Raw genomic sequence first — 27,920 nt, 5'->3', positions numbered from 1 at the left:
ACATTGGGAAGGGCCAGGACTGCCAGCTCCGGAGCGGCCTGGTGCCCAAGCTGTCCCCCCCCCTCCCCAGGATATCCTACTTGCCAGCTCTGCTGCACTACTACTTAAGGTGGACTGGTAACATCAGAGGGTGCCTGAGATGCGGGTAGGCTTCTGGTCACTTGTGCTTAGCCTCCCCAGACAGAACAGCCTGAGAGCAACATGGGTCAAGCTTCACAGCAATCCCAGCAAGGGCCTCCCTCAATCATGGCCATTCTAGCACCCTAGCATCCTCCAATCTGAAACCTGACCCAAGGGAGCTCATCCCACATGGATATCAGGGATGGGACAAGGGTTTCTTCTGTCTTCCCCCATCTGTGGCACAGCAGCCACCCTAACGTACCGCTTCCATAAGCTTGGTCTGAGGGTCCATCTTTATACTCTGTGAAGTACCCAACTAGCTTCTCAGAGTATGCAGACTGTGAGTTGTTAGAAACCCAACTCTTGGTGTTGTTAATGCAAAGCTATCCAACATCAGGAATAATAGATTTTTTTTTTCCCCCGAACTCGTACTTCAACCACAGCCTAGTCCTCACTTGGGACCTGCAGACCAGACCACAGGTGAATCCTCTGCCCCACCTTCACCATTCCTGTGAAATGTGCTCTTCCAGGTTTGGCGAGGATATTAAGATGTTGGGACACTTGAAGTTGTTGCTGAGGTGGAGTTTGAACCCATAAATAATAGCCCTCCCAACAGGGCCTTCTACTTCACTGCATTCCAAGAATCCCTCTTGGTCAACCCCTCCGTGTGCAAGTTGGGTTCCAAGACCTTCTCCACTGGCCATGGACAAAATTCATCATGGATTGAAAGTGCCGCTTTTCTTTCTTGCAGGTTAAGAGGGCTTATGCTTCTTGGGCTTGCTTGGCCAACTTAAAATCAGCTCTATAACTCAAGTTGTACCTCCAGCCCAACTTTTTGTTAGGTTAGAGACAAAGATTTTTCTGTAGTCTGGCCTTGAACTGTGATCCTAAATAAGTACCTCAGCCACATGAGTAGCTAGCTTATACGCATGAGCCACCAAGTTTGCTCAAATGGCAGGACACTAGACTTGAGCAAAAGTGCTCAAGTACAGTGCCCAGGCCCTGAGTTCAGGCCCCAGAACTGGGGGGGGGGGGGGGAGAGAGACAGAGAGACAGAGAGAGACAGAGAGACAGCACTCACTTCCTGAGTGAAAAGGTGTAATCCAGATACTCAGGAAGCTGAGATGTGAAAGGCTTGAAGCCAGCCTGGCAGACAAGTCCACGAGATTCTAGCCACCAAAAAGCCAGAAGTGAAGCTGTGGTTCAGCTCAAGTGATAGAGCACCAACCTTGAGCACTGAAGGATAGCGTGCCCAGGTGCAGAGTTGAAGAGACACACATTCAGTGTATATCTACTTCGTTTTTAATTCAAAAAGAAACTTATGCTGAGGTTTCTAAGATCTGCAAGTTACTTTGACTATTTTGTTACTAGTTCTTGTTAATCCCCATTATGCCTTTGTAAACTAAACCTGTATATTCTGGTACTTTACCATTTGAGCCATGCTTCCATCTCTGGGTTTTTGTTTTTGTCAGTTGTGGGGCTTGAGCTCTGGACCTAGGCACTGTCTCTGAGCTCTTCAGCTCAAAGATACCACCCTACCCTTGGAGCCACAGTACCACTTCCCATTTTCTGGTGGTTAATTGGAGATAAAAGTCTCATATTCTTTAGCCTGGGCTGGCTTTGAACCTTGATCCTCAGATCTCAGCCCCGAGTAGCTAGTATTACAGGCGTGAACCACCAAGCCCAGCTCATTTCCGGCCTTTTGCTAGTTCATGGAGATTTGTCTGTGCAGGTTAGTTCTGAACCATTATTCTCAGATCTAATCTCAGCATTCTGAGTAGCTAAGATTGTAACAGATATGATCGACTGATGCCCAGCTATAAATAAGTACAGTATTTCTAGGGCTTTGGTACTTACTCTGCAAGGTTTCTAGCATCCACTGGGTGGCTAAGAGGGACAACTGTACATTTTTCACACAGTCCCCAACACTTATTAAGCACTCCATCTGGCTTATTATTCAGTGCCTCTGCCAAAGGGAGTCCACCTGGAAACATGCCGAGATAGTGGATTGCACGGTAGAGATATTGAGACTGGGGACCACCGTCTCCGTCAGCACCTTTAACAGTTGATATGCCTTAAACGTACCCAACATAACCTGAGCAGAGGGTGATGTTCCCATCTTTCTACCCTCCCCCAGCCAGAGGGGGCCTTTTTAACGTCAGAACTCTTTAGAGAGCTGGCACAGTAGCTCACGCCTATAATCATAGCTAATCAAGAGGCTGAGATCTGAGGATCAGGGATCAAAGCCAGCCCCGGCACAAAAGGACCGGAGATTCTTATCTCCAATTAACCTCTAGAAAATGGGAAGTGGGGCTTGGCTCAAGGGTGTGGTGGTAGCCTTGAGCTGAAGAGCTCAGGGACAATGCCCAGGCTGAGTTCAAGCCCCCTGATACCTTCCCCTACCCCCCTCAAAAATCTCAGGAGATAGATAAAAGTCAGCCTATTAGAACTCAAGGCAAAAAGGTGGTATGTCTATTATGTCCTTAAGCGCTGACCTTGGAAGACAATCTTTCACATGCATCTGTTGCTCAGGCAGAATAAGGACAGCAAAGTACCACTTATGTCTTATAGCACAATTTCAATATATCAAGACCCCTTGACACATAGTAAGCCTTCTCTTCCTGGAGTAGAGCCACCAAACTGCTGTGGACCCTGGGCAGAAAGGACACAACAGAGTCAGCCAGTGCAGTCTTGTGAATATTAAGTATAACCCTCAAAGAAACTAAGGAGGTCAAACAGCAGGGCTAGGTAGACAGCCAGTAAGAACAAATGTCCCGTCACTCTAACATATTGTACCAAAAGCAGCACAACACACAAAGTGAGAAATCACTGTGTTAATGGAGACCTGCTATTGTGTGTGTACATGCATAGACACAGTCATGGCACACATGCAGTCTTATCACCTTGTCCAGCTTTCAAAGGCAATTTTTATTCACTATTTTGATGACTATAAATAAGTGTTTCCACTATGGAAAAGAAAGTTAGCACAGTACATGACTGGGGAATGGATTTTCAGAAGTCATCTTCAGTAGGGTAAAAACTTAGAAAAAAAAAAAAAAAACTTGAATGTTGGAATTCAGTTCTTTTATATAAAGTCCCTTGTAAAAACAAAACAGAATTTAAAAACAAACTGAAAAGGAAGGGGAGGGCAATTTTTTTTTTTTTAAAAAAGAAAAAGAAAAAGAAAAGAAGGAGGGAAGATTAACTCATTGCTTCTCCTCCGATTTCTCTTCCACCTTGTCTCCGGCCTCCTTCACAGAAAGAGCTTCCAGCTTTTCAGCCACTTTTTCAGCATTATCATTTTTGCCTGGTCCTGCCAGAACATAAGCAAGTATGGAAGAAAACAGCAAAATCCAGCTCATTAGACAGCACTGCTCTAGCTGGCACACAGCAGAATCTACCTGGTCCCCCCCCCCCAGCACTGCCACCCTCCTCCCCAGAAGGGCCCAAGAGGCCTTAACAAAGTCTGCTAGTCTTCCATTGAGCCCTTGGTGGCTTCTGGTCACCTGCTATACCAAAGGCAGCATGGACTTTAAAGATAGTCTCATGACTATCACTTCTCAGAGAAAATAAAGACAATCTCTAAGCTCCTTTAGAACCTGGTGGGCTCCTGACAATTGCAACTCCTACATCTCAAACACCAGTGACTGTAAGCAGGTGCTCAGGGTCTCACATGAGGCAGCTGTACCCCAGGCAGCTGTATCAACCCTGACAGGTCAAGGGGGCCACAGCACCTTGGAACTGTTTCTCTGGCAGACAGAAAAAGCACCCGCCTGGGGCTGCAGCCAGGTGCAGAGTGAGTCTGCGAGGAAGCTCCCCAACCCAGGGTTCCATGTCACCTTTCTTTTCTCTCTCTTCAATCTCTTTCCTGCATTCTTCAAACTTTGTTTTGAATTTTTGTGCATCTGTGAAGAGAGAACTTCGTAAGAGCCCTGAGTGTGGAACCAACATGTCCTTGACAGCATGAAGAGCCCAAAGACAGCCCCTACCCTCCACCCCCCACCAATTTCAGACCTAAAGACAGGGTGGGTTATCCTTTCATTTGCCTGTAACAATGCAGACAATCACTCCTGGGGAGCTTCTTTGCCAGGCTCTGATAGTCAGTCATCTAGAAGACCTGCTGGATGGCCCTGCTTCCAGAACGAGGGCAAGGCCCAACCATCCAGCATCAGACTGGATGCTGGAGCACTTGCACAGCACCCATAAAATATCCTGGGCACAGCTGTCAACAAATTGGACTGGAGCGTCCTCTCCACTCTCACCACTGCCAGTGGAGGAGAGGTCAGCCTGGGACTTGTGAACCTTTGCAGTCTCGGAGGGTTGCTGGTGATTGTAAGAGGACATCACTGCTCCTTGGCTCCAGAGAGCCAGAAACCCCAACAGAAGCAGTAGAGGAAGGAAACTCTCAAGGGGAGCTCAGGCTTAACATGCTTGATGGGAACTGGAAGCAGAAAAATGCCAGGATCAGGACTGCTTAGTGGACACGTGCAGAGCGCCTGGGCAAATGCCTTGGAGATTAGGAGAAAATACCATGCAGCCCCCAGACAGCAGCCACAACAGTTTACACCCCAGTCACTGTCAATTTTCCCCCAAGCAACAGTGTTTACTTGCAATGAAACCACTGTATTAGCAAGCAGACAGCCCCAGATGGGTAAATCCCAGTGTCCCACTTGTGCTTACTCTCAGCATTTAGAAAGCGGATGGCGAGCAGCTCCGGCTTTGGGCACTCGTCAGCGAAGTCGGCGTGGGTGTTCCAGACCCAGGCACGGTCACTGCCAGCATTTGGCTTCAGCTCCATCATTGGTGTGACTGAAGGGAGAAGCCTGTGAGGATGGTTGAGGCCACAAATACCAGCCCACCCACCCCTTGGCCACAGAGCAATGTTTATCCACCTTCAATGTCAAGAAACAGTTTGGGGGTCAAAGAACCAGCCACAACAAAGCCTTATGGTATCTGGTGGATTTTATTCAAACCTCTGAAAATGACCGTTTGATTAATACCAGAACAATTTTGTTTCCTGAGCCATCATCTTGAGACTACTCAAGCACACATAGGCAGAACAAGCGTCAGCTCCTTGTTTCAAACCCCAGCTATGTAGTCTCATGGCTCTGACACAGACATCAGAGTACCAAGTAAAGAAAAGCCAGACTATTCCAAATAGTACTCAGCACATGGCTATCTATGTCCACATCCAGTGAGGCCAATGGAAGGGAAGAAGCCTAAATGTAGGGCTCTCACCCACATGATCAGACTAGCACAATTCTCAATCTTCTAAGGGGACAGCGCACAAGGAGATACGGACACAAAGCAGTGGGTGTCCCCGGGTCCTATAACAATTGGTCTGTTATAAGATAGTCATAGCTCAGAACATGCTTATCCCAAGCCTCTTAAGTCTATTACAGACCCAAAGGAAGATAAGAAGAGTAATTCTAGTACCAAGCCAACAGCTGCCTTAAAAGAGACCCTGCTTGTCCAGAGACAAACTTGTAGGCTACAACCCATCAGTATGGTCCCCAAGAGGCCAGGAGTATCCCTAGTGCCCTTTAATGGGCAGTGACTGAATACCACGGCAGAAGTCATCCTTAAGGACTCTAGGTAGAACTATGATTTCCTACACATCAAGTCCTAAACCAGGAATGAGAGATCTTGTCCACTATAGCCTGCCTTGGGCCTCTCTTACACTGTTCACACCTACACCTCCTTACAGCTCACCCAGAATGGTTTCCACCTGCCCTGACCCTCTCCTTCTACTGGGGGCCTGTGATGTGCATCAGGAACTGTTGGTCACACACAGCTCTACCTGGATACCCTAGAGGCTGACTGGGCTTTGGGAGAAGCATAAGCTATCAAAAAAGATACCAACCAAGACAATGTTCACTGTACTAACGGGTAAGGCAGAAGACCAGGCTAGAGCAGACAATTATTATATTGGGAGAAGTGGAAGTCTTTTTCATGCCTCTGTCCCCTTAGCCTCTGTCACCTCATGTGTCTAGAACAAGAAACCCTGGACTGCCAGACACCAACTTTCTGTTCAGAAAATGAAGACCTTAGCACTGGGCAAGCTCACCGAAAGCCCACACAGGATGCAGGTGTTTCTGTACACAGCATCTACCAGAAGCAGCACATTGGGTCAGCATGGCATCCTAACAAACAGAGTAGAGATAGCCAGCTGATGCATCATTCCAGGCCACACCTCCTGGGGTCTTTCTCAGATCCACACAGGGCTACTCCTTGCCAAGGGCCTAGACACCTCACAGGCACTGAGGATGTAGTGCTCATCTCCCAATCCTGTTCTCTTGTTTGACTTCTTCTGGGGACATTCTTGGCAACTGCCAAGGAACCAAGCCTCACAGATATCCCCATAAGCCCAGACCTCATACACATGCACATACATGCCCAGACACCTCATATGCATGTACACTTCACACCAAAATGACTCCTGCCCCACAGCTATACCCATGTTATCCGGGAGCATTCAGTCCAATCCGAAGCTTAACCTGGGCCTCTGCATTCAACCCTCAAAGGCCTAGCTGGCTGGACCTCACATCCTGTGTCCTGTAAGCATCATTAAAGGCTTGCTCATGCCAGGTGCAGTGGCTCACTCCTGTAATCCTAGCTACTTAGGAGGCTGAGATCTGAGGATCACAGTTCAAAGCCAATCCAGGTACTAAAGGCCATGGGACTCTCAATCTCCAATTAACCACCAGAAAACCAGAAGTGGCTGTGGCTCAAGGGGTAGCGTGGTGGCCCAGACCCAGAGTTCAAGCCCCACGACCAACATTAATAAAAAAAAGTCTTGCTCGTTCACAAGCATGTATAGAAGATACATTTTACCCACTCCAGGAAACACAGGCAACCTACTGTAGTGGTTGGCGCATATCTTCAGGGTCTTGTCTCTCCTCATGAGGAGGCGGATGGTCCCTTTCTCCTTGTGCTTCAGCAGCTTGACATCACCAGTGCCTCGCTCCTTCCATTCTGGGAGGTCATTCTCTGAAGCAAATCGAAAAAGCTTGGCCCGCCTGTGAGAAAAACCAGTGAGTGCTTAGACACAATACGGGGAACAGCTCCCCTTAAAGTGCTCAAAAGACCAGTTGTTCATTCTCTGTGAATTAAACATATGGCACAATGCTCCTCTGTGATGCTAGACTATGTTTCCATGAGCCCCCTTCCCCTTTTTCCACTCCAAGAAGTACTAGACAAAGTACCATCCAAAAGAATATAATGGCCTAATAAATACCCTCTCTCCTCCACACTCAGCTTTGTCCATGTCCATCTCCCACTGGACTGCTCTCCTCCAAACTCATTTCTGTCAAGGAAGTCCTCACAAGGTTCCCTAAAAAGCCCAAAGGCCCAACTGGCTGGCCTCCTATCTAACATCAAACACTTTGTCACCCTAGAGGAACCAATCCCCACCAGGGGCTATAGCATTCTCTAGATAGAACAATGCCTTCAGGAGAAAGGCCCCTGCCCTAGTGATTGAAGAGCACCTGTAGCTCTCAGTGCCCTCTCCAGCACCCTTCTTTGAAGGGAGGATTTGGTGATCAGGATCCTCTCCTTCCTTACTCTACCCTCCAGAGTGGCCAAGGCTTACCACAGCATTAATTCAGGGCCTACTTGAGAAAGGAAAGAGTCCTACCCACTTCCTTTCATTAAGCTTTAACTAAATCAGTGTTTCATACAACTGAGTATAAGCCAGTAGGCCATTCTACAGCACTACAACCCAGTTCAGAAATCTTGTGCCCATATCTTCCCTCCACAGTTTATCATCAAAAGTGACAAGTGACCCATGCATAGCAATTTTTTTTTAAGAGTAAGTTTTGGACAGGTGCTGGGGGGCTCAGGCCTATAAACCTAGCTATTCAGGAGGCTGACATCCTTAGGGCACTCAAAGGCAGGCCAGACATCAAAGTCCATGGGACTTTTATCTTCTATTAACCATCCAAAGCCAGAAATGGGGCCATGGAGCAAGTGCTAGGGTGCCAATTTTTAGTGAAAAAGCCAAGACTTTTCAGTTGAAGCCCCAGTACAAAAAAAAGAGGAACCACCATGGGCTAGGAATATGGTTCAAGTAGCAAACATTTGCCCAGTAAGTTCAAACCCTAATACCAATAAGTAATCAAAATGACCTTGATAACCATTATTACATGTAATTTATCTATTAAAAGACACTGTTAGCAGTGTACTAGCTACTCACTCCTATAATCCTAGCTACTCAGGAGGCTGAGATCCAATCAAAGCCTAAAGCCAGCATGGAGACGCTTATCTCTAATTAACCACCAAAAAGCCAGAAGTGGAACTATGGCTCAAGTGGTAGAATGCTAGCCTTGAGCAAAATGTCTCAGAAATAGGGCCCAGGCCGAGTTCAAGCCTTAGGACTGGCACTAAATAACCAAACAGTTTGTTATTGTCCTAGAAGCTCATGTTAATGATATTTGTTGGAGAAAGACTTTGGGGAGCAAATAATAAGGTCAAGGACTTATGATGGCATTCTTGTTTTTTCAAGAGGAAAACCTGAATTGCACAGGACTTGGATGGCTCAAGTCTATAATTCTAGGTACTCAAAAGAGGCTGATATCCAAGGATCACTGTTTAAAGCTAGTCTAGGCAGCAAAGTCGGTGAGACTCATGTTTCATTAACCACCAAAAAGCTGGCAGTAAAGATGTGGCTCAAATGGTAGATCAGTAGCTATGAGCAGAAAAGCTCAAGGGCGGTGTCCAGGCCCTGAGACCAAGCAAGCCACAGGACCAGCACAAAATGAAACAAAAAACCCAAGCTCCGTAATTAGGTCTCACCATGTTATAACACTTCTGCCATGTTGTAATATGAAGCCCACATCAGATCCCAGCATCATGTTCTTAGACTTTATAACCCCAAACCTTTTGACAAGAAAAATTTTTGTATACCTATGTGACCCAAATCTGTAACACCTTCACAGGAACAGAAAATGAATTAAGACAAAACTTGTGGTGCAAGAGGGCTAAGTCTCACTGCTCAACCAAGAGAAGGGAATTATGGCTTCTTGGAAGTGAGGTAGCAACAACCTCTCCACATGAACACCACAGGGAAGCAGCAATACCTGGCAAAGATCTAGCAAATGAATAGAACTTACATGTGAGATTAAATAGCACACAGCTCCACGTCTTCTTCCAAAAGCCATAGTTGGACAAGTCAGGCCAAGACAAGGAACTTATAAAAACCTTAATACTACCAGCCAACCCAGGTTTCTTTTGTTCAAATTCAAGATGGAAATCATGAAGAGGTTAATATCATGTGAATTAAGCCTTACAAGGGCTTTTGCTCAAGAACAAGGGAGACAATAGGATAATTCTTGGCTTGTCACCTTAAGGAAGAGGAGGAATTTATCTATGGAGTTATCTCCGCTACCGCAGAGTAGAATTCATTTCCTAATTACATTTTTGAAGGAAATGTGGGGTATAAATAAAGCCATGCTCAGGTACATATTCTACAAAAATCTGCTTGTCAGATTTTTGTTTTTTGGTCTTATCACCCCAAAGGTAATTTGTGAGCAGTATCAGACGACTTACATTTTAAAAAGTTCCTCTTCATCTTCCTCCAGTGTTTTAATTTCTTGTTCAGGAAGAGAAACTATTGGCTCAAACTGGGGGTCATGGTTGGACTCATCAGCGTTTTCAGTGGAGGTATCATGATCCTCATGACTTTCCTGTGCAGGGAGGAGCAAAGAGGTGACGCTGCTGGCTCGAGACCACAGCTCACATGGACCTACAGTAGGCAACCCCGGTGCTGAATGGCATCCAGAAAACAAGAGCAGGCCTTGCCCCAAATTAGAAATTAAGCCTTTCACACAAACAAAAGATGTGCACTTACATCCGGTTAAAAACAAATAAATAAATAAACCAGGCTGCACTGATTTCAGTTAACTCCCAGATTTACAAGCATCAATCAAAACCCCTTGCACAGACTTGGGGGTTTCTTGCAAAGTGGTTTAGCAGAAACTCCCTCATCTCAGTGAGCCAGTTTCCTCATCTGTAAGACGAAGATGATACCTGCCAAGTGAAGAACAAAGGACATGAGGAACTCCAAAGGAAAAAAAGAAACCACAGGAGTTTTTTTTTTTGTATTTTTTTTTTTTAACCAACGGGGAATATCCACGGCCTGGTTTACCAAGAGGGGTAAGTAGATGCAACGATGGCTAGAATCTACACAGAATTCAAAATTCTACCAGGAATGTTTAATCGTAGCTTGGAAAATTTTAAGTTGATATCGATCGTTGTGAAGAAAAGTAGTGCACGCCTTGGGATTCCGCTCCGGCGTTGGGGTTCCTCGAACGCTAGTGGGCATATATGGATTTGAATCCTACACAACACGTGCTTTCGGTGAGACGGAAGAAACCTCCAGACTCACTACCAAACCCAAACCGCTGCTCATCTTCCCCTCGGTTTCCTAGCGCTGCGGCTGCACTGCGGCCGCCATCCGATCACACACACACAGACGCTGGCAGCCAACAAAGCCGCCGCCCCCGCCCCGGGTCGGGTCGCGCGCGTTCCCGGCCGGTCTTCCGCCACGGAGGCCGGTCGGTGCTTTCACATTTTAGGATCGGATGAATGGAGTGCTGCGTGGGCCACGGGAAGATTGGGAATTGCCGGGGTCCCGAGTCAGAGGAAGCCGGTCTCCCGCTCGTGGCCCCGGCCAGCGAGGCCCGCCCCATGGTGGCGATGGCGTTTCTCCGGCCCACCCCAAGGTCACGCGGGCGCCCCCACAGCCCTCCCAGGCCGGAGGCCTCCGCCCCGGGCGCGGCGTGCCCCGACCCCAAAGCCCCGCGCGCCCAGACTCCTCGTTCCACAGGCCCCGAGCTCACAGGCCGGCGGGGGTTGGCGGCGGCCGCAGCACGGGCCGCCCACGTGGCCGCCGATAGCGGCCCCAGCCCCCCCACACACCCCCCACCCCGGCCCGCCCAGTCCCTGCCTGGGCCCAGCCTCACCTTGGTAGCCGCCATGGGGGTGCGGCGGCGGCGTCCCGGCTGTCTTGGTCGTCGCTGACTCCGCGGCCTTTAGGCGACTTGTCGTAGCTCCTATCCTCCTCGTCTGGCGCCGGAGCCTCCCGCCCGCCCGCTCTTCCCTCCGCCCCGCGACCCGAACCCTGACCCCTGACCCCGGCGGCGGGAAACGCGCCGTGATTCAAAACCAGCGCAGCTTTATTGGCTCACCCGGCGGACACTTTCATTGTCCGGCCCACCCCGCGCTTCCCGCCAAAACGCCTGGAGCGCATGCCCAGCCAGCCCGTCGACTCTGGGAGCGCGCTCTCCCAGAGGGCCCCGCGCGCACTTCCGTCCCCAGGCCGCGCGCACCCCCTCGCGTAGGTGGATCCAGGCGTCGGACTCGGCGCGTGTCGGTGACGTCATCGGAAGCCGGGACCATAGAGAAACTCGGCCCCGCGGGCACGCGCTGGCGGACTGAAGACCAAACAAGGCCAGCTGCTAGCGCGGGCCGGTGGCGGGCGGACGGTGTAGCCCCGAGTCTGAGACCTGGCCCTGAGCAGTAGGGGTTCGAGTCCCGCTCCTGCTCAGGGCTCGCCGCCTCACGGCTTCGCACCGACTCTCTGATCACCTCGCTCAGGAGGCGGTCGTGAGGCCCCGTACAGACTGCTGACGGCCAGACAATGAGCGACAAGCCGAGCAACCAAGTAAAGTGAAGGGAAACGAGGGTTCCAGATGTGGCGGGTGGGACAAGACATAGGGTGGGGACCCTGGGGGAGAAGATAAGGAGCGAGGGGATGCACCAGGGAAGGAGGAAAGCGGGAGTGGTACCCTTCAGCCTAGGCCTTGACTGTCCTCACGCAGGGCCCGGAACCGATGGAAGACGGCTGTGAGGACAGCTCTGCAGCCCCCGCACCCCACGACTTGGAAGCAGAGCCTGGGGCGACTACTGGACCCGAGTCCCAGTCCGGACTCTACAGCTACATCAGGGGTGACCTATTCACCTCGGAGATCTTCAAGTTGGAGTTGCAGAACGTACCCCGCCATGCCAGCTTCAGCGATGTCCGCCGCTTTTTGGCTCGCTTTGGTTTGCAGCCACACAAAACCAAACTCTTCGGGCAACCCCCTTGTGCCTTCGTGACATTCCGCAGTGCTGCTGAGCGGGACAAGGCCCTGCGAGTGCTGCATGGTGCGCTCTGGAAAGGCCGCCCACTCAGCGTGCGCTTGGCCCGGCCCAAGGCTGACCCCATGGCCAAGAAGAGGCGGCAGGAAGGCGAGGGTGAGCCACTCACAGCGCAAATTGCCGACGTAGTGACCCCTCTTTGGACAGTGCCTTATGCTGAGCAGCTGGAGCGGAAGCGGCTGGAGTGTGAGCAGGTGCTACAGAAACTGGCCAAGTGAGTGGAATTACAGTCTCCAAAGCACGAGTAGAGCCCTGCTCCTCCCACTTGCTAAGCCTGTGCTGGGCACTGAGAGCCATCCACCCCAGGGTCTAAGCCAGCAATATGAGCAGGCCAGTAAGGGGTACTACCGAGGTCGCCAGAGAGGAGCTCGGTGTGAGTGGGGGACAGTGGGCTTAATCCAACCATGGATGTACTTCATCTTGCAGGGAAATTGGCAACACCAATCGCGCGCTGCTGCCCTGGCTGCTCACACAGAGGCACAAGCACAACAAGGCCTGCTGTCCACTGGAGGGGGTCAGGCCATCACCCCAGCAGGTCAGGCTAGACTGGGGTGGCCACACAATCCTGTCGTGTGTGTGTGTGTGTGTGTGTGTGTGTCTGTATATTTATAGTACTGGGAATCGAACCCAGACCCTCACACATGCTAGGCACTCTGTCCCTTTGCCTTTTTCCAGCCTCTGTGGAGAAATTAGGGTCTCCTTCACTGTGGCCTTCTTTCCAAACGTAATTGCTGGGCAGCCAAGGTAAGGCCCGATGCTTCTCTGCCTCCTTTCCTCACAGACTGAATATCGTAATAAGTGTGAGTTTCTGGTTGGAGTCGGGGTAGATGGAGAAGACAATACAGTTGGCTGTCGACTTGGCAAGTACAAGGGTGGGACATGTGCTGTGGCATCCCCCTTTGACACTGTGCACATCCCCAAAGCAACCAAGCAGGTGGTAAAAGCCTTCCAGGAGTTCATCCGGTGAGGATAAGGGACTGGGTTTCTGGGAAGTCTTGAGACCATCTGGAAGCAGAGGGGGTGGGTCCATGTTGGATGGGGGACCGGGAGCATGGAGGCTGTTCCCCCCTCCCCCAATTGGCAGGCATTGGGCACTCAAGAACACTCATGGCTCCTACAGGTCTACCCCATACTCGGCATATGACCCTGAGACATACGCAGGCCACTGGAAGCAGCTGACTGTGCGCACCAGCCGCCGTGGCCAGGCCATGGCCATTGCCTACTTCCACCCCCAGGTCTCAGGTGGTGGTCCTGCTGGGGAAGGAACCTGGCCTAGGGTAGCTTTGGCATAGCCTAATGGGCCTTTCTGTAACATCTATTCCAGAAACTGAGTCCTGAGGAACTGGCAGGGCTGAAAGCCTCTCTGATGCACCACTTCATGGAAGGTCCTGGCAAGGACAGCGGGGTGACCTGCCTTTACTTCGTGGAGGAAGGACAGCGGTGAGGGGCTGAGCAAGGGACACAAGGGTTTCTTCAAGAGGCCAGTGACATTGACAGATCTCTGCTTCTCCATACATATAGAAAGACTCCCAGCCAGGAGGGCCTGCCCCTGGAGCATGTAGCTGGGGACCAGTGCATCCAAGAGGACCTGCTTGGGTTAACCTTCAGGATCTCCCCTCATGCCTTTTTCCAGGTAATCGCCATATCCCTGGTGAGCATAGAGTAGGGGGAGAATGCACCAACACACCAGGCAGGATGAAAGAGCAGGCTAGGGAGCAGATTTGGGGAGAACATCCATATGCAAGCCACAGGGTCAGGTATTTGATAGGAAAGATGATCTCTGATTGCTTACAATTACAGGTATCCACAGGCACCACCCTATCTTCTTGTTAGAGAGGCTGAAGAATGGGCACATTTTGCCAACGTAGGACCCCCCTCTGGATTTGATAGAAGGGAAGCCTTGGCCCTATTCTTACTACTGTAAGGGGTTGAGACCCTTTTAGGTGTGGAGGACTACTGGAGAACTGTAGGTTGAGCTGAGATGCAACCAGTGACTCCAGTAACCGTGTTCCCCCGCATGGTGTGATGGGGGTTGGAAGGAAGCTTAGCTGAGCTACAGGGGAATGGCCCCCAGAGGTCTCAGCAGGATACAGTCCAGGTATTGTGGGGTACTAGCCTGCCTTCAGGCTCAGACTGAGGCCTACACCCTAACATGACATCCCCTCACACACATCAGGTCAACACACCTGCTGCAGAGGTACTATACACTGTCATCCAAGAGTGGGCCCAACTGGACAAGGAAAGTACAGTGCTGGACGTATGTTGTGGTACTGGCACCATTGGCTTAGCCCTGGCACAGGTGAGACCTTTTGCCCTGCCCCATGTCCCCCACTGACACCCAGCTTGAACGTTCATAGGCTGACCATCCTGTTTGTAAGAAGCTTCTAGGGCAAGGACTCATCCTTTGTGCCTTTTTCCCTTTCAGAAGGTAAAGAGAGTTGTTGGGATTGAACTGTGCCAAGAGGCTGTGGAGGATGCCCGGGCAAATGCCCAGACCAATGGTAAGAACATGTGGGTCATGCACAGGCAGGCAGGGATAGCAAGTCACTCTATCGCATACCTCAACCTTTGATCCATAAACCAGCACTGTGGTTCCAGGGGTTCTTAATGAACGGCCCCGCTGACTTCCTGCATGCCCTGGTCACAGAGCTGGGTGGGAAGCATTCCTAGCGGGCCCAGTGACAGCTATGTCACTGTGTCCAGAGTTGAACAATGTTGAGTTCCACTGTGGAAAGGCTGAGGACCTGGTGCCCGCCCTGGTGAACAGACTGGGTTCCCGACAACTTGTGGCTATCCTGGATCCACCCCGAGCTGGCCTACGTGAGTGACTTGCATTTAGGGAGACAGCCAGCCAGGTCATGCAGTGTAGTATTGAAGACCTAACCTGTCTGTGTCTTCTCAGATTCCAAAGTGATTCTGGCCATCCGTAGAGCTGAGAACCTCAAAAGGCTTCTGTATGTTTCATGCAACCCTCGGGCGGCCATGGGCAACTTTGTGGAGTGAGTATTGGGCAGACTCCCTGGAGGGGGCCAGGGGCAAGCACTCATCCATCTCTCCCAGGAGCCTCTGTGTAGCCTTACATAGATCTTCTTCCTATCACAGCCTCTGCAGGGCCCCATCTAATCGGGTGAAGGGCACCCCTTTTCGACCAGTCAAGGCTGTGGCTGTGGACCTATTCCCACAAACTCCACACTGTGAGATGCTCATCCAATTTGAGAGAATGGAGTACCCTAATGGCACAGAGGTCCTAGGGCATGAAGACCCTCCAGCTGAGCCTCCCCCAGAACCTCATATCGACACTCCACAAGAAACTGGGACTTCCTAGACCCTGGGAGCTTCAGAAACTACTACCAGAACAGGGCCCATGACGGGAACAGATCCTGGAAGCTTAATAATCCCTTTTGCTTGGATGTGCAGTCATAGGGTATAAGGCCTCCCTGCCCTATCAGGGATTAGTTGATTTGATGCTCAAAGGATGGATGGACTCTTGGACCCAAGTTCTTATGATATTGAGCTTATGAGGGTCAAAATAAACAGTTGCTTAACTAAGTATGTCTCTGTTGATGAGAGCCAGAGCTCTGGTACCCAGGACCTCCTGCTGGTGTAAAGGAACGGGGTAGTATGCATGTCATATCTTGGGTGCCTGGGAAATGTCTTCCTTTTGAAGCCATTCTGGCATCAGTCACTTCTGGGATCCTTCTCACCAGGCCTAGGCACAGCCAGGAGGGTGTCTTGCTTGCTCAAAGCAGCTCTCCATGCCCCTCCCTGAAGAGTACAGGGAATCAGTCAGTTCAGAGACCCTGGGAGTAGTTTTTTTGGTGGTGGTGATAATTGTGGGGCCTTGAACTCAAGTCCTAGGCTCTGTCCCTGAGCCCTTTTGCTCAAGGCTAGCCCTCTACCCTTTGAACCACAGCTCTACTTCCAGTTTTTTCTGAGGACTAGAGATAAGAATCTGATGAACTTTATTGCTCCAGCTGGCTTAGAACTGCAGTCATCAGATCTCGGCCTCCTGAGAAGCGAGGGTAATAGGCGTGAACTGCCAGCACCCAGCAGTTTGTTGCTTTTCATTGGAAAGGATCTTGGTACGCAGCACAAATGTGCTTTCAGCTTCCAGAATTCTGGGATAAGAGGCATAGCACCTGATAAGATTTGCTTCTTGGGAGGGAAGGCTGTTTTAGGTTTAATTCCAAGGAGAAACAATAAAGGCAAAGTCTCAGGACCAGAGTGGATGGCCTGGCCCACAGCTGGGGAAGGAGGCCCTCCATATAGTGACCATGAGGCATGCTGGCTGTGTTGAACTCCCCAGGGACAGCTTTGTCTAGCAGCACCCTAGAATAACTGCAGGTCCCCAAAGTCCCTGCTTTACCTCCCCTTGGCTTAATGATCAGAAGAATGAAACAAAACAACAGGTGTTCCATTTTGAACAATTTGATTTATATGTTCAGACCATCAAGGCTCACCCTACAGCCGCAGTCCAGTGCACACAAGCGGCAGTAGCACAGACTCCCTGGCATCACAGCACGGCTGTGTACACAGGACTCACCCACATGGGGCAGACAGGGAGGACACGAGACATGGCAGCACCTGCCTTGAGGCCATAAGAAGAATAGCCTCTAGGGTAATGTGTGCACAAAGCTTTGGTTCTCAATGGTAAATCTGGCTGTTTTAAGGGCAACAGTCACAGTCAACTGACTATTCACAGCTGCAGACAGGAGGCAAGACAGAAGCAAGTGTAATTACAGCAATTTGATTTTTTTTCCCCCAAGTTAACACAAAAGCCAACCTCTGTCATACAGGTGGTAAGGGAAATATAAACTGTGGATGGCCCACAGCAACATTCTGTCTTCGGGACAGCAAATGCCATCAAAACTACCTGCAGGGTACAGTGGGAGACAAAACAGTAGGGAATACGGGGTACCACCTAGTGCTAGGATAATGGTGCCCCATGTGTGAGCAGAGAGCCCCAGAACAGATACTGGGAGTCAGGCCACAGCTGACCACTACTACCCAGGGCCTAAAACATACTCATGTGCCCTGGACTCTGACAAGAACACACTGATCCATAGGGGATACCCAGCGAAGACCTAGCTGGGTACCAAGTCTGGCTGTACAGAGCAGGTACCCTTAAAATCCAGGGAGGCCACTGTCACCAGGATGTAGGACATTCACCAACCAGTGCTCAGCAAGCTCCTAACCAATCACACTGCAGTGAAGAACTTGTTCCTGTTTAAACAAGCATACTTGCTAAAATGCATGATTTCAAATCTATCTTCTTCATTGTAAAAGTTTCTTTCCAAATTCTAAAATATCATAAAAGCTTTAAAAATTGATGAGTGGACAGACGAACTCAATTGTGCAAAAATCTTTGTAAAAAAACTTGCCAGAGGTCAGTAAAGGCAAGGGCCTCAATGTCCTGGAAAGCGGCGGCTGTTAGGGCATTAAGACTTGATCAGAAAAGTGGACTGCAGCCCAGCAGCAGGCCATCTTGATACAATCGGGAGACTAGCTGGATGTCATCTTTCCTGACAACATGGCTCACAGCAGGAGGATAGACATCTCGATGGTCTGCCTGAAATCTGAAGAGTATTTACCATTGCTAAAATTTTATTAAGTCAAAATGGTCTGAATATGCCTCCTTGTTTTGTTTTTTCAAAAAAAAAAAAATTTAAAAAGGGGAGAGGGGACACAGAAGGCAGATAAGGGATCTTCTGTCCCTACAGTGGCTCCAAGGAAATTGTGGGCACAGGGGGCACTTGGCATCACAGGCCAGCCAGAGCCATAAGGTTTGGCCTTATTATCTCATTTGTCATCCAAGTACCATTTCTTGTCAGTGCATATTATGTACTAAAATTCATGAAAACCTTCATAAAAACAGTCTGCAGCAGATAGATATGACCAGGGTCTATAGCTGTCTATCAGCTTCCAATGGTGCAGTCACGTGAAGTTGATCCTTAAATATATCCAGTCAGACTGGAGGCAGTTTCCAGGGAGAACTGTTTGACGTGCGTGTTGTGCCACAACTGTCCCCATGGACCAAGCATGAACCCAGATGCACTGCACCTCAAGGAAGGAACTTAGGTTGGAGGCCCAATGCTGCACTGAATGGTTGTGGCTGGTGGTCTCTCAGGCAGCATTGCTGGCAGCCCCGGTGTCCCCCTAGTGTCGCCTACCTCACACATCCACAGTGCACAGGGGCTCACCACCAGGCTGGGCAGAAGCCACAATTGACATTTTGGGCTTCTTTCGAGTCTCCTCCTAGAAAAACAAAGGTCAGAAATGTTTGAGAGGTGGGCTCAGCAAATGGCTCAGGAAGGGATAAACTGCAAGGTGAGCCTAGCAGACCAGCATCAGGATGCCCTTTGACTCTGAACCCCAGTGCTTATGAAGGCCTAGAATGTTAAGGCAGAGCACCATGGGCTACTGCTTTCCCGACGACCAGAACCCACAGGAAGAATCACCTACAAGCTAGGATTTACATTCCCCATCCCTAAGATAGATAGCTCCGTCCTTTATTTTATTTATCCCAAGTTACCACAGTCCATCTCCTATCCAAGGGCAAGCTGGCCAATCCTGCTAACTTTCATCAGACAAGGCCTACCACCAGACGAGAGCACACCACTGAAAGGCCACCTAGCAGCTAACACTTGCTCTTTCAAATCTGTAACAGATCTAGCTCTGCATGCGCAGGAGAAGCTGTGAGAACAGTCTGGGAATGGGAGGTAACACAGGGTGCCCTTAGAGTAGAATATCCATGGCAACTTTTGGAAGCTTCACCAATACCAAGTTCTACTTAGACTTAATTTCTGAGGCATATGGCAGGTACTCCATCCTTGCCCTCAAGTACCTAACTCCAAACGGGAACTCATAATCATACCACAAAGAATGGCCTGCCAGATCTCTAACTGGACTAAAATAATTTCATCTGGAAAGTAGGTCCAACCATTTCCAGAATGCCAGGAGTGGGTTCCTAGGATCTACTGTCCTTTCATGCTGTTATAGGGAGGTTGCTGATGCAGTCGTCTTTTTGCAATGAGAGGACATGGGGTTGGTAGGTGCAACTGGAAGTACTCACTCGTTCTGCAGCCAGCCTCTTCATCTCTTCCTGCAGCTTGCTCAGAATGTGGAGATTAGGTCTATTCTTCTTGGCATATTGTTGTAGTTCAATTACACTCTTGTCTGAGGTTTCCTGGGGACACAAAGCCTGTGCTCAAGACTTCGCTGCAGTAATATATCCATGATTACATAAGGCAGGGCCTGGCAAGCACAGGACTGTGTAGAAACCCTATCCATGACAGCACCTGCCTTGTTGACAGCCTGGGCTATGTTGTCTCACCTATCTCCTCCTCTGTGGGAAGACCACACTTCCTCCTGTACTGACAGGGCAGCCAGGCCTCATTACACCAGAAGCCTTCAGAACAAGGACAAGAGTACAACTGTAGCTAGAACAGAACACTGCCAGACAGAGCCCAGCCAATCAGCTCTCTGCAAACCTTACAATGTGCAGAACAGCATCAGCTGTCCTTTTGTCCTTATTGTCTTCAGAAGGGGTGGGTGTCCACTGTGCCTTGAGATGCCAGAGCTACTCCTGCACAGTGGCGGGACTACACAAGGCCAAGTGACAGCTGAAAGATGTTTCCATCCATGCCTAAAGCAATGTTCTTTCTCCTTCAATAACAACCCAGAATTAGGCACAGAAAGACAGAGACAAGTCTTACCTAAATTTCAACTCATTTACCAAAAATGTTTTATCGTGGGCCATAGCTGAGGCTCAGTTGGAGGAAGAACACTAGTGTAGCACTGATTAAGCCCTAGGTTCCATCCCCTGTGAATATGGGAATACTAGTGTGTATTGTTCAGCTCTCCTGAGTAAGGTCAAGCTCTAGGCCACAATCTTAGGGGGCCTAAAGGGGTGCTATTGTCATTCTTGGCTACTTACTCAGCTCAAGGCAGGGTGGTTCAAGTCTTCAGCACAATACTCAGTGTCATCCTACTTACAGCTTCCACTACTCTACATCTAGTACCCTTCCACTGAAGGCCATTGGGAATCCTTCACTTAATACAGGACACATTACCCTAGGATGGGCCAAGGGCCTATCGTCCAAACTGCTACCCTGCCTTCCCCCCCCCCCCCATATATATATATATTCTCTCTCCCTCTCTCCCCCTCTCTCTCACACACCTCTGTTCTGTTCCCACACTTCACTGACCACTCATAGGTTCAGGAGGCTATAGTTTAGAATAATCTCATTCTTCCTGCATAGCCACAGGTGTCACACAGCAGAGGTAGCCATAAGTAAGAGCAATGGGCCAAATATCAACCTAGATAGAAGCTCCATGATGAGGATTTGGTTACCTGTTTGACCATTTTGCTGCTCTCACGACCATACATGCGCAGTAAAGACCCCCAGTTCTTGACATGTGGGTGCAGCAGCTGAAGGATTTTCTGAGAGGCCAACTGTTTCCCAACTCTCTTATTCTTACCTGTAAAGAGGAAGAACAAAGGTGGAGAGAGGGAATCAAAAAAAACTGAAACAGAGAAGTACCTGCTATATGCCCGCCCTTAGCCCCAAATGCCAGAAAAGGGCAGTGCTTCATCACTGTGCTGAGTGCCTAAGACTCACAGTCCTGAAGCCAGGAGATAGCCAGCATCCTGCAGACTGCCCTACAGAGGTTCTAAGTAAGGGTATGTGCCCAAGGCTTCTAGCTAATGGCGTCAACCAAATCCCTCACACTTCCTGGAAGACCAGCAGCCACTCCATCTCCTAAAAAGTGTAGATATGTTAAGAGCAGGTAACCTTGGGCAGAAGAACCAGTCACAAGACTTTCTAAGTGGGTGTTTTCCAAGCCAAGGAAGACAGGGCCCAGGCTGGTCATACTACTCAGCAGCTCGGCTGAGTAGCTAATGCTCACTCAGCCTGCTCAAGAATAGATATCACTGCAGACTAGAGTTTATAGGATGCAGAAACAGCCTGTAAACAGAAGGCCAAAGCTGGTTCTACACGTGGTTCTGCAATTTCCCAGGGCCAACTATGCAATACCTTCTACTTTATATAAAACTGGTTTGTTATATAGGAGGATGAGAGGAAGAGGAAAAAGTAATAGAAAACCAGAGGGTGAACAAATTAAAAACACTGTAGAGCTGGGCATGGGGGCTCATGCCTGTAATCCTAGCTACCCAGGAAGCTGGCATCTGAGGCTCGAGGTTCCAAGCCAGCCTGGGCACTAAAGTCCACGAGACTTACCTCCAATTAACCACCAGAAAATCGGAAGTGGCTTTAGCTCAAGGGGTAGGGCGGTAACCATGAGCTAAAGAGCTCAGGGACAATGCCCAGGCCCAGAGTTCAAGTCCCATGGCCAAAACAACAACAACAACAACAAAAAAAACCCACACACACTGTGGAGGGGCTGGGAGTTTGGCCTAGTGGTTAAAGTGCTTGCCTAGCATGCATGAAGACCTGGGTTCGATTCCTTGGTACCACATACATAGAAAAAAGCCGGAAGTGGTGCTGAGGCTCAAGTGGTAGAGCTCTAGCCTTGAGAAAGTCCAAGGACAGTGCTCAGGCCTTGAGCTCAAGCCCAGGACTGGCAAAAAAAAAAAAAAAAGAGTGCTTGCCTAGTATGCACAAAGACTCAGATTATATTCCTCGATACCACATACATAGAAAAAGCCAGAAGTGGCGCTGTGGCTCAAGTGGTAGAGCTCTTGAGGCCAAGGACAGTGCTTAGGCCCTAAGTTCAAGCCCTAGGACTAGCAAAAAAAAAAAAAAAAAAATCACTGTGGAACTATGAGAGCAGCAGGAATCTTATTGAAAGCTTATTAATCAATAAAGGCTGAGAAGTCAGAGAAAGAGAAACATCTTTGAAATACCATAGTGAAATCTCTACATACAACTAATATATACTAAGACAAACACAAAAAAAATGAATGAAGGGGGCTGGGAGTTTGGCCTAGTGGTTGAATGCTTGCCTAGCATGCACCAAGACCCGGGGTTGATTCCTCGGTACCATATACATAGAAAAAAGCTGGAAATGGTGCTCTAGCCTTGAGAAAGTCCAAGGACAGTGCTCAGGCCCAGAGCTCAAGCCCAGGACTGGCAGAAAAAAAAAAAAAAAAAAAAATGAATAAAGGAAAGAAAGTCAGACACACTCAGAAAGAGAGGATTCCATCTAAAGAATGGTAAGCAAAGTAAGAAATAGGGATGGATATAGTTGAAGTAGTTTATCTGCATGTATGAAAATAGAACAATGATTAAAAACCCTTGAAAAAGGTAAAAAATCTAGGACCAAAGGACTCAAGATTCATCATTTATTACTCCACGTGTCAAGCAACACAAACACCACCTTATTGCTCTGAAGAAACAACATGCTCAGATAAATAGAATATGCTAAATTTCTGGCTAAGAGAATAAAGCAAACCAAGAAAAATGCCAGGAACAGACTGTCAATAGACAGCTGTCCTCTCTGAGAGCTTCTACTTTTTAAAGCCGAGTCCAGTCAAAAGTAAGTCTTGTCAGGTGCGGTGACTCAAACCTATAATCCTAACTACTCAGGAGGCTAAGATCTGAGGATCAAGGTTCAAAGCCAGCAGGGGCACTAAAATCTATGAGACTCCAATTAACCACCAGAAAATGGGAAATGGTACTGTGACTCAACATGGTAGAGCACTAGCCTACAGCTGAAGAGCTCAGGGACAGCGCCCAGACCCAGAGTTCATGTTCCATGAACAACAACAACAAAAAGAGTAACAAATACATGATTAAACCTAAAACCAAACAAAAAATGAAACCTGTTCAAATTGTTTTAAGGTAACCTGAGGGAAAATGATGAGAGTAATGATGATAGGGATACATTGTATATATGTATAAAATGTAATAATAAAACGTCCTTGTACAACTATAATATATGCGCATTAAAGAGTAGGAAAACTGGTTTATGTTTATAGTAGTTATGTGAAGTTTTCATTTATAATTCAGGCTTTTGTGTGTGAGTATGGTGGTTCTGGGGCTTGAACTCACATTCTAGGCATTGACCCTGAGCTTTTTTAGCTCAAGGCTAGCACTCGACCACTTAAGACACAGCTCCACTTCTGGTTTTTTTTAGGTGATTAATGGGAGAGAAGTCTCAGACTTTCCTGCACAGGCTGGCTTTGAACCTTAATTCTCAGATCTCAGCCTCCTGAGTAGCAAGGATTACAGGAATGAGCCATTAGTACCCAACAACTCAGATTTTTTTGACACAAGGTCTCACTATATTGTCCAGACTGGTCTTCAATTTGTATCCTAAGCAACCCTTCCAACCTCAGCCTCTCTAGGTGCTGGGACCTATGTGAATGATGTCATTTCATGTTCAAAATGTGGCTGATTGAGATACAGATTAGAGCAGAGATGTTGCCTAAAAAAAGAGGATGCAAATGGGAAGGACAGCTGACACTTCAGAAGGAACTTCTGCCTGCTGGGGCTTGAGACTAAGGCCACAGTGATGGTAGGGGACTGAGCCACAGGTGGCCAAAGCCTAACTACACCCTGAAAGCACTAGTCCAAGAGGAAAGCAGGGGAAGAGAACTAGTCCTTACACCACCCGCGCACTGTGTGTTTGCCGCATGCCATGACATATTCACTCTTCTGATTTTTCCCAGGAACCACTTCAAACTTGATAGATGTGTCACCCATTCCATGGTTTCTTTAAGAGAAAACAAAGACAATAAAGTGGTATCATCTAAGATGGCATACATGGTAGCTGGTGTAGAATCCATGGCTCTCAGTCCAACATATTTCTCCCCAAACTGCTTGTGAGAAATTATGTATCCATTTCAACCCCAGGGAGCTCTGGCTAACATCTCAAGCTGAGGGGGTCCTGTGTACCCAAGGGAAACTGGTAATACATCCACCAGTGGGGCAAAGCTGGAAGATGCCAAGAGGAGCTCCTGTGACCTAACAAGAGGAGGCACCCTACCTTTTAAGGCACTCGTGGAGGATCTGGTATGGAGACAACAGCCCAGCCTTGCTGGTTAGCTCGTAGACTCTTGAGTCCTCGATACTGATGTGGTTAAAATACTGCAAGACAAAGCAGGTACTCATAAGTCCTGCCTGGGACCATGGCTTTTTAGAACTGACCGCCTACAATTTACTTCCTCCAGATCTCTTTACTACCTCATCTGAGAAAGTCATGCCCACTTCCCATATCCCTGCTAGAAAGCCACCAAATGTGGAAGATACTCTGCTGCCCATTTCTACCATGCACCATCTCCCACTTCACTGATCACAGTACAACAAAGGGCCTGGGCACATGTTGGACAGCCTGGGACACTTCTTTTCAACCTAATTCTTATCAACCATGGACATTCATCAGAAATTCAACAATATGCCACCCTTAAACAGAACCTGTAAGAGAATAATCGATACTGTAAAAAGGTTAAAAGGCTCTTGAGAGCTGAAAGTTCACAGAGCTGGGGAATTCAAGAAGGTCTGGGAGAACTTCAGTTTCCAACAGTGTCATGCTAGCTAAGCAATTATCACTTAAGAGGAAAGAACAGGCACGGTAAAAAGGGCTAACAAGGAACCAAGGTATCCACTCAAGGGGGAGAGGATATTTTACACAGCTCAGAGAGGTAGCCAGCCTCAAGGTCTATCAGACCATGGGTGGCTCAGAATAAAAAGCACGCAACAGTGTCTCCCCCTGCTTCGATCTTTGGCTGACCTCATAGAAGATGGATGGAAGACATTGTCCAGCCCATAATGGAACACAGACCAACAGTGGGGGGGCTACAGTAACAAAGTGTAGTGATGCACTGATACGGTGTTGCTGTCAATGGTGGGTTACATACACAACACTGATCCAACTGGCATCATAGCTTGTGTAGCTAATCTATAGTATTCACATAACTAAATCACCAATGACTGCACCACACTGGCTTGAAACACCAGAAATGTATTCCCTCACAATTCTGAAAGCCACAAGTCAAAAGTCAACATATATAGATCACAATCTTCTGGAAGCTTCACAGAAAGACTAAATCTTCTGGTAATACAGGCTCTGTTGTTTGTGGCAACACCAGTCTAATCTTTCCATGGTCTTCTCTCCCCTATCTCCTTCCTTTCTTCCTGTTAAGAGTACTAGGGAGGGCAGGGAGTTTGGCCTAGTGGTTAAAGTGCTTGCCCAGCATGCACAAAGACCCTGGTTCGATTCCTTGGTACCACATACATACAAAAAAGCCGGAAGTGGTGCTGAGGCTCAAGTGGTAGAGCTCTAGCCTTGAGAAAGTCCAAGGACAGTGCTCAGGCCCTGAGCTCAAGCCCAGGACTGGCAAAAAAAAAAAAAAAAAAAGAGTACTAGGGAATACCCAGCTGTAGTATGACTTCATTCCAACTAACTGTATCTACAACAGCTTTGCTTCCAAACCAAGGCCACATTCTGAAGTACTAGAGATTTAATTTCCATATTCTTTTGGAAGACATAAGCCAGATCAAAAATCCCCCTAAAATTTTGAGCAAAAGTTAAGTCCTCCCAGTTGACAAGGAAGCATAAAGAGCTTGAAACAGACATGAAATAACAGGGCACACCACCAAAGGGACACACCAAGAGCCAACAGCCTGTTGTGGAAAGGCCTGCAGAGGCCTGGAGCCTAGGCTTAAAGAAATGCCTGGGGACATGCCTGTGACAAGAAGCCTACACCAAATGCCTTCAATTCAACACCTTGCTCTGCAAGACCTATCCAAAGTGAAATTGGTTCTTTTGGCCTTGCCTTGCTCCAATGAGTGACACTGTGGTAAAAGGAAGGTACATCTCACCAGCAGAAACTCCAACTCTCATGGACACCTTACCTCAAATGCTCACATCACTGTGGGAAAATTCACACCTCAACATCATCCAAAAGGGCGAGCAAGGCAGCCAACAAAGAGTGGCACCCTTGGCTTATTATGACCTACTCTAACCAACAGCTGATTCTAACATCAGAAAACCTGCTTACCTTTGGGCTTCAAGTTCATTGGCACATGACTGCAGGCACACACAGTGGTAAAGAAGCACTCAAAATTATAAAAACATGATTCCAGGGTTGGGAACAGGACCGCGTGGTAGAGTACTTCCTAGCATGCACGAAGCCCAAGGTTCGATTCCTTGGTACCACATACCCAGAAAAAAAGCCGGTAGTGGTACTGTAGCTCAAGTGATAGAGTCCTAGCCTTAGAAAGCCCAAGGACAGTGCTCAGGCCCTGAGTTCAAGACCCAGGACTGGCGGGGAGGGGAAAGAGAAACAACATGAAACCTCTGGTAAAGAACCCACAAAAGGTTGCTGTAGGTCACACACATTGCTAAGAATTAATCTGCTAGGGATATGTACAGGCTCTAGCTCAGAAATGCATAAAAATGGCAAAAGTAAACTACAAATGATCACTGTTGTACCTAGGAGAAACTCAAATGACTGGTTGAAAACGACCATTAACTAGAGATGAACTTCAGTCTAGATAACAGTGACTAATATCTTGGAAAGGCACAAGCCATCTGAACAGACTAATTAGCCCCAAATCTATTCAAGAAACCAAATCTGCAGTTATAAACTTTCCCATCAAGAAAATTTCAGGAGCCAGGCCCAGTGAAAAGGAATTAATAGGGCTGACAGAGTGCCTCAAGTGATAGAGTACCTGCCTAACAAGTGCCTATAACACTAGCTACTCAGAAGACTTAAGACTTGGAAAATTGTGAATTGAGGCCAACTGCAATAACATGTCACCTAAACTCCTCCCCTTGAACCATGGCTCAAGTGGTATAGCTGAATTAAGTAAAGATGCTGAGCAAGCATGATGCTCTGAGTTCAAACCTTAATATTGGGGTGGGGGTGGGGGACAAAAATATTTTAGGCTCAGAAAGGCCTAAACATTTTTTTTCCCCTGTGACATTTTATTTTGTTTTTTGCCAGCCCTGGGGCTTGAACTCAGGTCCTGGGCACTGTCCCTGAACCTCCCTGTGCTTAAGACTAGCACTCTACCACTTGAGCCACAGCACCATTTCAGCCTTTTCTGTGTATATGGTACCAAGGAATTAAACCAAGGGCTTTGTGCATGCTAGGCAAGCATTAGACCAAACTCTAGGGACCAGGCCGAAACATTCTACAAAAGAAAACATTTCCCTGTTCAGTTCATGAGAATAACAGTTCAGTTCACGATATCAACACAAAGACAAGACATACACAAAGTGAATTTTACATATTATTACCATTCATAAAGATGGATACAAAAATTTTAGAATGTGAGAAAACATCCCAAATTTGGTAGTGCTCTTTGGAGGCAGAGATAAGCAGTTCATGAGTTCTAGATCAATCTGAGCTACACAAAACACTGTCTCAAAAAAGCAAAGGGGCCAGGAGTATGGTCTAGTGGTGGAGTGCTTGCCTAGCATGCAAGAGACTCTGGGTTCAAAACTCAGCACCTCAAAATAGACAAATGAATAAATAAATATTTATAAAATAACAGGCTTTCCTGGTGACCAAAGTGGAGTGTGCAAGCTCAGAACGATCACATAAAAGGAGAGTAACCACAATGAAGAAAGGCTTCCCACTGGGCATTTTGCTCAAAGCTAGCACTCCATCACTTGAGCCACAGCTCTACCACAGCTTGTAGAAGGTTACTGGAGATAAGAATCCTGTGGACTTTCCTGCCCAGCTGGCT

The 27,920-nt window shown here is 48.2% G+C and overlaps 3 protein-coding genes and 1 non-coding gene across 5 annotated transcripts in view; 1 reads left to right on the top strand and 3 right to left on the bottom strand.

The window, feature by feature from the left end:
- Nucleotides 1-3,024: 3,024 nt before the first annotated feature.
- Ranbp1 (RAN binding protein 1) lies at nucleotides 3,025-11,227 on the bottom strand. The gene is made up of 6 exons (XM_090320658.1): nucleotides 11,082-11,227; nucleotides 9,667-9,803; nucleotides 6,982-7,139; nucleotides 4,801-4,929; nucleotides 3,960-4,025; nucleotides 3,025-3,433 (listed from the first exon to the last, which is right to left on the bottom strand). Exons 1-6 carry the CDS (start codon nucleotides 11,094-11,096, stop codon nucleotides 3,327-3,329), a joined length of 612 nt encoding a protein of 203 aa, XP_090176784.1. The 5' UTR covers nucleotides 11,097-11,227; the 3' UTR covers nucleotides 3,025-3,326.
- On the bottom strand, nucleotides 3,801-3,926 carry LOC150045323 (small nucleolar RNA SNORA77). Its single transcript, XR_016533014.1, has one exon. It is a non-coding gene; the product is annotated as a small nucleolar RNA SNORA77 (small nucleolar RNA).
- Nucleotides 11,228-11,309: 82 nt separating the features above from the next.
- Trmt2a (tRNA methyltransferase 2A) lies at nucleotides 11,310-15,807 on the top strand. The gene is made up of 12 exons (XM_090320657.1): nucleotides 11,310-11,782; nucleotides 11,940-12,472; nucleotides 12,685-12,793; nucleotides 13,040-13,221; nucleotides 13,379-13,493; nucleotides 13,583-13,698; nucleotides 13,780-13,891; nucleotides 14,435-14,557; nucleotides 14,684-14,759; nucleotides 14,962-15,078; nucleotides 15,161-15,257; nucleotides 15,361-15,807. Exons 1-12 carry the CDS (start codon nucleotides 11,759-11,761, stop codon nucleotides 15,581-15,583), a joined length of 1,827 nt encoding a protein of 608 aa, XP_090176783.1. The 5' UTR covers nucleotides 11,310-11,758; the 3' UTR covers nucleotides 15,584-15,807.
- Nucleotides 15,808-16,618: 811 nt separating this feature from the next.
- Nucleotides 16,619-27,920, bottom strand: part of Dgcr8 (DGCR8 microprocessor complex subunit) — a 32,147-nt gene continuing 20,845 nt past the window's right edge. Inside the window, exons 9-13 of one of the 2 annotated variants that reach the window (XM_090320656.1) lie at nucleotides 24,211-24,311; nucleotides 23,831-23,937; nucleotides 20,612-20,739; nucleotides 19,331-19,444; nucleotides 16,619-18,513 (exon numbers count right to left, since the gene is read on the bottom strand). In XM_090320656.1, the coding sequence (XP_090176782.1) occupies nucleotides 18,430-18,513; nucleotides 19,331-19,444; nucleotides 20,612-20,739; nucleotides 23,831-23,937; nucleotides 24,211-24,311 (534 nt within the window). In that variant the 3' untranslated portion in view covers nucleotides 16,619-18,429. The remainder of the gene's footprint in view (nucleotides 18,514-19,330; nucleotides 19,445-20,611; nucleotides 20,740-23,830; nucleotides 23,938-24,210; nucleotides 24,312-27,920) is intronic. The other variant, XM_090320655.1, reaches the window with a different exon arrangement.

Source organism: Megascapheus bottae, chromosome 28 (genome assembly GCF_031878675.1).
Source record: "Megascapheus bottae isolate mThoBot1 chromosome 28, mThoBot2.hap1, whole genome shotgun sequence".
Lineage (NCBI taxonomy): Eukaryota > Metazoa > Chordata > Mammalia > Rodentia > Geomyidae > Megascapheus > Megascapheus bottae.
The sequence above is the reverse complement of the archived record's forward strand: the minus strand, read 5'-3'. Positions and strand labels throughout refer to the sequence as shown.